General features: G+C 41.6%; 1 protein-coding gene across 1 annotated transcript; it reads right to left on the reverse strand.

The window, feature by feature from the left end:
• Positions 1-4605: 4605 nt before the first annotated feature.
• On the reverse strand, positions 4606-8317 carry barhl2 (BarH-like homeobox 2). Its single transcript, XM_051377617.1, has 3 exons — positions 7371-8317; positions 6414-6639; positions 4606-5238 (listed from the first exon to the last, which is right to left on the reverse strand). Exons 1-3 carry the CDS (start codon positions 7918-7920, stop codon positions 4926-4928), a joined length of 1089 nt encoding a protein of 362 aa, XP_051233577.1. The 5' UTR covers positions 7921-8317; the 3' UTR covers positions 4606-4925.
• Positions 8318-9038: the final 721 nt, after the last annotated feature.

The raw sequence follows: 9038 nt of genomic DNA on the forward strand, positions 1-9038 counted from the left end.
AGCCGTAATGAATCCTGACATCACTCCGCTGTGATGAAACCCCTAATTGCTCTGTAAAAATTGAAGCTTTTGACATCACTGCTGACAGACTTTTTTCTTCTTGGTTGTGCGGTCGCATGTGACGGCGCCTGGTTGAAACTTGAAAGGTAGCGGAGCTTCTCTGCCATCAGCTGTCCTGTCACTTGACAAAAAGAGAGAGGGAAACTGGCTGGATTTGCTGAAATGATGAGGCCATTTAAACTATGATATGTCGCAGCTATACGGCATCATTCAGCGGGACTGGTGCAGATGTCCGTGCTAGTCTAGGCTCAGCCGTGAGGTGGGTGTTTATGAGATGACGAGTGGATGGCTTACAGCCTCCGTGTCAACAAGTCTGTTCGCTGGGTACACACTGCTCTTAACAACCAAACTTTAGGAGCATTTTAGTTAGGGAAAGCTATAAAGCACCTTTTCTTATCACAAATACTTCCTGTCACTAATTTGTTATACCAGCACAGAGGGACTGGAGGGAACATGTTGCCAGGTCAGAGAGAATGGCAACACTGTGCACACAAGGTAAACTGGGAGTAACAGTCTTTAATAATCATTTATCTCTCTTTCAGTTGCAGCGACCTGACCTCTGTGCTTTTTAAGTATCATGGATGACAAAATAACTTGCAGATAAGACCCAGTAGTCCACTGTTATGGATTTTCCAACATCCCAGAGTTACAAAATCATATTATTAATGAACTGAAAATTAGATTCCAGTTAATTTGATATATATAATTCATGTACCATGGACAAATGAGGTAAGAGATCTCAAAGTAAAATTAATTTTTGGCCTGTTTCATCACAATATCTGCTTAAAAGTTTAATGAGCCCTAACATGTTTAGAATTAAAATGATATAAATAATTAAATGTTTAACCTGTATATTGCTCAGGTAGGCTAATGCTTAACGATACATTTCTTATGACCCATAATGCCTCCATCAGCAAGAGCAATATTGCATCATACCTGTAAATGTTTTGGCATTAACTTTAATGGTAAAATTAATGTTAATTAATGCTAAAAGACATGGGTTTCCCTTCCTTTAAAGTTTTCTTTTTTTTTGTCTTGAATTAAATTAATTGAAGAGGTTGCACACAAAGGTGTCCATGCTGTTTTGATGACACCACGAGAATACAGTATTTATTCTCAACCCTCATGTGAAATATGTGGAGCAGAATGCACATTTTAGCATCATCTTGCAGCTGGAGGCCAATCTACAGTTTAGGGTTTAAAATTTGGAAAATTGGGAGCACACCCTTGGATTTTTCTTCTCTTTTTTTTTTTTCAAAGAGTGCTGATGATTGGGAAAAGAGTCAAAGAAGTGCCTGGGGAAAAAAATCAAGGCTGACCATCTAAATCTAGTTTCTCTAGGTTGGTTTTTATGTGTTTTGGACTGTGATCAGTCCATAGGCCAACTTGATGCATGCATATGTTTTGGTGGCAAAAACAGCACAGTAGCCTACCTAACCAGTATGTTCATCTGATGCACTCTCTCCAAGAGAAGCTACCATTTAATATTTTAAAACGTGATCTGCCGTAAACTCTGCTGGTCAAACTATTATTATGCAGAGCTTTAAATTCTCCTGCAGGCTCTTAATGAAACACAGTCAGGCAGACAGCAGCTGTTGATAATAGCTAGTGTACAAGATGTATAGGAGAACTTAGCGCCAAGATTTTTTGGGGAAGGGGGTGGGGTTAAATTTGTGTTTAGTGAGTGATGTAGGAGATGTGATAATGAGAGGCCAAGGAGAGCAAGTGTTACCTCATTATTGTAATGAAAAAGATATCCCACCATTACATCAGTTGGAAAAAGTGGCAATTAAAGTGCCCAACAAGGTTCCTCGAGGCAACGAGAAGAAGAAAACGACTCTCTAAAGCCCATCTGTTCTGGATAATATGCGCCATGTAAAAGAAAGGCCTAATCCTCTTTATTCAAGTCTGCTGCCCTTTTTTTTTCCACCAGTGATTGTGTTTTCTCAAGTATTGCTCATCTTCCCCCAAAACTGCGTTTGGCCTCTGCAGCGGATTCACAGGGAGATGTAGTCCAAATAATTAAAAAAATAACCTCAAATTGAATCCGTTTGCTGAAATATTTCACGTTGTTTATATTTTGTCGGTCAAAAAATATTTCTCATTTTGACCTTTGTTAATAATAATAATAATAATAATAATAATAATATTTTTTAATTCATACTGGCACTGATATCCACAACAAATGCAAAATATGCCACTCAGCCTCATGCTGCCAGTTTAACTCAGACTCACTTTGACTGAGAGCTGCTTTGTTTTGAGCGAGAAATTTGCGGAAATATATATATATATATATATATATATAACACAAAAATCGGATCACAGCAACGCCCCAAAAATTACCAGGTATAGTTCGAGATGGTAGCAGGCTATTAATTCAGTGCTGCTGTATGGCTCAGGCTATTATTAATGAATTGGAACAGCCCGCACAACCGCCGACACCCCCACCCCTCCCACCCGCAGAGTGCAATAAATAAATAATGCTGTAGAAGTCATGCATATGAACAACGTGCGTCGGCAGTATACTGCAGTAATGGGCAGAAGCTGTAGGGTCAATATGGTGGGCTAATATTTTTCAACATTGGCGATATAGGCCAGAGCTGTTTTCGCAATCACATCCAATTGCTTACAAGGCCAAGAAGGGAGTGATTTATCCCCCACCAGCCTGCTCTCCAAACGCTCCTTCTGCAGCCCGATGTGGTTTCTCCCTATTATCCATAAACCCTGAGATTTAATGAGAATGGATATTGTATTTAGTGTAATTACTCTGAACGATGCTGTACGAGGAGCGCGCCATAGTTGTACTGTGAGCAGTGGAGCCAGAGAAAATGAAGGCCCTGTTAATTTGGTTAAATGAGGAAAAAGCGCATGCAATGGCTCTGGTGTGTCCAAAATGCAACCCGCAGAAAGGGAAAGCAGTGCGGCTGTTTTTGCACTGAATGACAGAGAGAGAGAGAGAGAGAGAGAGAGAGAGAGAGAGAGAGAGAGAGAGTGTGTCCATGCAGGGGATGGCGAGCAGGCGGCTTAAACCGGCCACATTAACATGTGTTCAAAGTATTAAGAAACAGTCAAACTTAAGCCTGTGTTTACAGCTGGCAAAGTGACACTGCTGTCATGTGTTTCTGTCCGCGGGGAGCTGTACATGTCCGCTTTGCTTAGGAGATTTATTTTTAAATAATTCCAGAAAGAGCATTAGCTACAATTTAGGTGGTTTTTTTTTTTTTTTTTTTAATATGACCGGAATAAAAAATATCAGCAACCAAATACGCGCTTATCAACTCTTTAGAATGTTATGTCTGAATAAAACTGTAAAGGGTCAAATTAATGTGTATGGCTACTGGAGGTTTGTATGCATTCCTCATTTTTTTTTATAAAGCAGCAAAGGTCAATGTGGCTCACTGTAATAAGGTTCAAAGACAAGAAACCCAAACAAACGGGCCCCGAGGCGCTAATTCACACGAAGCGCCTCCCCGCCATATTCTCCGGGGTGCGCGCTCATAGGAGGCTAAATAAAATCAAAGTATTTTGATAACATTTAATTTCAGACCCGCGCTGTGTTTGCTCAGTTCCTGAAGCAGCATCTTGCCGCAGCGCAGACACACTGAGAGAGAAGCAACGGATCATTTAGTCACAGCGCACTATGTGCAAAAAACATCCAAACTAATTTTAGAAAAGGTGCCAAAGAAGGATGGCGCAAATATGCAAATGATGCAAAAGTGATGCAAAAATGAGTGCGACACTGAAAAATACCAGAATGAGCATTGTGGTCACTGGAGATTATTTCCCCTCAAAACTTCCTGGAACAAGTTCACTAACGGCTATTTGTTATTGAGAATGAGCAGATTATCAGCAGTTTTTTTTTTTCTTCTTCTTCTTCTTCTTTTGCAGGCTTCTTCTCCTGATCCTGCGCCTGATCGCTCACGCTGAGAAATTCAGGCTTATTGTCTGCTGTGCTCCCAGGGAACAGCTGCTAAACCAAGGCCACATTCCCAGTATACCCGACTCATCAAAACCATTCATCCCACCACCAATCAGCTGCTGCGCATCCATATGTATACGTGCTGGTAAACAGGCATATAAAGGCGTGCAAACTGACCTCCAGTCGGTGATCACTAGTTTGAAACTAAATTAAATATCGTCCGATTTAAAGACCATATGCTGCTATGACTAATTATTTACGTTGATCCATTTATGTCATAAAAATTATGTCAGCCCCAAAAAATGGTGAGCTGACAGTATGTGGGTTAGACACCACTCTAATTACAGTAAATAATGTTGATATGCAGGATATTTACACTCAATTATTCTATACCATTTATCTTAACAAAATAAAAGCCGCATAATTACTGTAAATTATTTTTATAATTTAAAATATATATATTTAAATGCTGTATCACTAATTACAGCAATATACCCGGTTTATAATCAGTCACGTATAATTGATAAATTGATAGTTTACACATTTGTTTTTTGCATCTTCTTCTTCATGAGAGCGATAAAAATGAAATTTGAACTCCAGTTTCAATAGAAGCGTCTACAATTCAATTAGTTGTATTACTTCTTTATTCATTCCGTTCTTCTCCATCTAATAAACTTTATAAGTTTATTTGCTAATGTAAGTGTATTTGTACAAAAGACAAACAAACAAACAATCAGACATGAGCAGTCCTGGTGGTCTGTCTCGGCCCGGACAGAGAGTCCTATTTGGGCCTATATTAAATACCTCCTTTACTTCTGTAAAATGTCTTTAAATGTGTCTTTTTAGGGGGGAGGAAAAGTCCTGCAATGTGGTTCCGATGCAGTTACTCACATCACGTGTTCAACCAGGTTTCTGGTCATCGTCTTTTCTCGTCTTATTTCGTGTCTTATCGCGGATGCTGTGAGCCGGACATGGGGTTAGACAGGGGGTTTAGTGCCGGTTGCCCCCCCGGCCCAAGGCCATGAATGAGCACCCTCGGGACAAGAGGTCTCTGGAGGCCGGGATGCGGCGCGGAAGGAGTCCGGTACATACTGCTGTACATGGCCGCGGCAGCCGCAGCCGCCGTCGTGCTGTCCACGGTGCCCAGCAGGCTCGGGTGGTAGAAATAGGGCGACGGGAACATTCTCTGTAAGGCCGAGTAGTTTCCTGCTTCAGCCAGGAGCTCTAATCCGACCGCCGTTTGCCTCTTCCATTTCGTCCTGGAAATCAGATCAAAATACAAGAGATGAATTATTTAATCTCTCCGCTCTCTTGCTAATTCCCCAAACGCCCCCTTAATTGGTATGCAGAGGCCTAATTATTGCAGGCACCAATTTATGGCTAAGGTTTAATTAGGCACAAAAAAAAAGAAAAGAAAAAAAAGCAAATATCAAGACACTATTCTGAGATCTCCTTGATGATCCAAACTTATCAAATCCTTCTTTTTCTCACTCCTGTACAAACACAATAAATACAGGCTCTATAATAAAGTATCCAAATAAACCTTTATTTTGAAAAGTCGCAGGCGAAATGTAAAAGTTGCAGGATTTTAAGAGAAGCTCTGCGGGTGAGAAAGTATTTTTTAAACTCAAGGATATTTCCAGCAGTTGTACCCAGGAGGTAAAATGTGCACTGACAGGATATGGTGCAAGAATAAATATTTTGTGACACTTGCAAATATTAAATAAATTGATATAATGTGAGCAATAGGCCTTTTGGAGCTGTAAACCAAAATGTGCACATGCAAGCAAGGAGGAAGTCTGAACAAAAATTTATATTTTCAGAATTTATTTTTCTGCTAAATCCATCTCGACATGACAGCACTTTTATTTTGAACGTGTCATAATGTCATCCTCAAATGTCTGAATAATAATAATAAATTTGATCTTTTTGGTTTTCTCAAAACATAAATGTAGAAAATCACCGGGGCTGCCGTTAGCAGAGAGATCGATTGGAATAAAAGTTTTGCATGCCTGTGTGGCCTCTGTGCAGCCACACACCGAGTCTGCATGCATTAGAAGTGGTGGGTAAAAGCAGAGCCACAATATGGGCCTGTCAAACATGAGAAATGTGAATGCGACATGGCTGAAAAAAAAAATATTCAGCAACTTCAATAAAAATGCAATAAGAATGTGATCTGACAGAAACAGTGGGAGTCCTCAAAGGCTCACTCCCGCACTGATATAGCAACTAACAACAATCAGATCCTAATTTTAAAAATGCTGAAATACCCCAGTGTGGTTCCGGTTGCTGTTCATGCTGCTCACTTGGATCTCTCCTTTAATACAGAGAGAGTTCTACAGGACCAGGACCGGGTTCTGCTGCTGCACCCTCTCTGGTTTTATGTGTCTGTGTTTGTTGTGTCTGCACATGTAATGATGATGCTGTTGCCTACCGTCTGTTTTGGTACCAGGTCTTGACTTGTGTGTCTGTCAGGTTGAGAGCCGCGGCCAGGTCCATGCGGTCCTGCACGCTGAGGTATTTTTGTCGCTCGAAGCTCCTCTCCAGCTGGTTGAGCTGGTGGTCGGTAAAGGCTGTCCGTGCTTTGCGAGGCTTTTTCGTGCGCATCGGTGGACTGTCTCTGCTACTGGAGATCTCCCGGTCACCTTCTTCCTTAGTCCCTAAACACAGAGCAAAAGAGCAGCGGTTAAACATGAAAGCATTAGGCCTACACTTGGAAATGTATTCACTTACTGTGCACAATTTCATTTATTCTTCCTCGCAAAACTGAGCCCATAAAACCACAAAAACATCACAGGTGTGTGTGCTCGGTGTCCTCGCCGGCAGTCAAACTTTCACCAACTTGTATAAATAGTCGCTCAGAGTGATGCGCTCTGACAACGTGTGGCACTAAAAGAAATTTGTGTGTATTTGTCACCTGGAGTTTTTCCTCTTACTTTTGTTCTTTTCCCTCAGAAAACGAGAAATCAATATGTCAATCCATCTCTATTTGTAGCTGTTTTTCGGTGCTCCATGATCCCCCCTCTAGGAAGAACAATAATCTCTCTAATTGACCCACTAGGGAGGCCCCGCGCACAGGGAAAATCACCAGGCTTACATCTGTTTTCACATCTATTAGACTAATAAAGGAGGCTGGAAGTAAGACAAAGAATAAGTCAGTAAAAACATTATTATTATTATTATTATTATTATTATTATTATTATTATTATTATTACTACTACAGTTAATTACATTATTTTTACTCAATCCCTGGTCTATATTTGTTTTTGTTGGCTACAGTTTATTTATTTTGTAGCATATAATAATTAACCTCAGTGTATTTTGAGTAAACAACAATAATGAACCTAAACTGCGTCTTTCTGAGATAAAGCAGATTTTAGGAGCTCTTACCGTTGCATTTCATTTCACTCTGAATGTCGTCTCTTTTGTCCAACTTGCTTCTGTTCTCGTCTTGTTCCAACTTGGGCCTGAAGCCGTCCGGAGCCGTGGCACTTTCTGGTTTTGGCGTGTGATGGGGTGAGGGTACACTGGTGCTGTAAGGTGCGCAGGCTGCCAGCGGTTTACTGTCGCCCAGAATGTCTTTGATTAAAAACGAGGAGGTGGCAGTCCTCGGGGCGCAGCCGGCCCCGGCGAGCGGCTGCTGCTGAGGCGACAGCGGCAAACTCTGCGGCTGGTTGTGGTGATGGTGGTGATGCTGAAGGCTGTCCTGGACCAGATGCGGATCGGCGGCGTGCTCCATGGTGACCGAGATGGGGGACGAGGGGGCTGTTCCCACAGTGTCTATCTCCGAGCATGGTGACGGGGTTGCCTGGCTCCTGAAATCCGCTGTCCTGCTGTCGCCGAGCCGAAAATCTCCGTTCATGAGCACGGGGTTACCAGAGTTAGAAGCGCTGGATAAAATAGTGTCTATCCCAAAACTCGACCCGCTGGATCCTTCCATATTAAGAGAGGAGTGATGAAGCCTTCATAACAACAGTGAGATGCTTTCTCCTCCGATGCAAATCAGAAGAAAGTCAGCAAAAATGAACTCTTGACTTACAAAAAAATTTAAAAAAGAAAAGAGTTGGCAAATAAACCCAAGAGAGAAACAAAATCCACGTTTGCAAGCGGCTCCAAGATGTTACATTCAGTGAAAATGCGCAAAAGCAAAGTGTGGGTCTGCGTAGTCCACGTCGCTTTTTGTGTTTGGATATTGAACTTTGTGTTAAAAGTTGAGGCGTATAGAGAGATATACATAGGGCTGACTCCTCGACATCAGGCTCCCCCTTTTTGCTGCTAATCGCTCCAGTGTTGCTCTACAATGACTTCCTATACTGACGTCACGGCCCACGGCGAGGGGGAATTAATATTTTCTCCTTTATAATAAACACTCGACGCCTTTTCTCTCCTGCCCCCACCTCCCTGCGCTGCCATTGGCTTACATCCTGACCGGCTCAGGCACCTCACCAATCAGGGAGTTGTTTCTTTATCTAGACAGTTCAAGCCAACCATTGAATTGAGTTTAATTCTAGAATAGCTCTTTAAAAAAAAAAAAAAAAAAAAAAAGGAGGAAAAAAAAACATGCATGTGCTTTAAGGCCACGCTGTGAACATTTCTGTATGAAATATCCAAGCTGCGACTGGAAAGGGAAGTGGAAAATAACAACAGAAGAGAAATGTGATCATGAGCTCTAAACAATTTAAGTCTAACTAAAAGGCAAACATCCACAGTGGCTGCTCAGCAGTGCCAGCATTATGGTAGGATCCATTATAAATATCTTTCTTTTCCAGCTACCAGTTTTCACTCTCCAGAATCTTTCTCTGTCTTTTTAAACTTTCCAAAGCTGTGAAAAAGGCTCAACTGTTGCCAGAGTTTGCCAAATTATCAATCAGACCTGATTTTGAATTGAAAAATCATTTGGGGAAAAAATGAAATAAAACACCATGTGAGGAGTGAAAACCAGGCCACGATGTGTCCTGGTGAGCGGCTGCGGTGTCACGGATGCCATCCATCTTTATGCATATATTCTCAGAGCCGCAAGGTCGGCATATTTAGGAACGAGGAGGAGTGGTGGTGACT

The sequence above is a fragment of the Dicentrarchus labrax genome, unplaced genomic scaffold (assembly GCF_905237075.1).
Source record: "Dicentrarchus labrax unplaced genomic scaffold, dlabrax2021, whole genome shotgun sequence".
Classification (NCBI taxonomy): Eukaryota; Metazoa; Chordata; class Actinopteri; family Moronidae; genus Dicentrarchus; species Dicentrarchus labrax.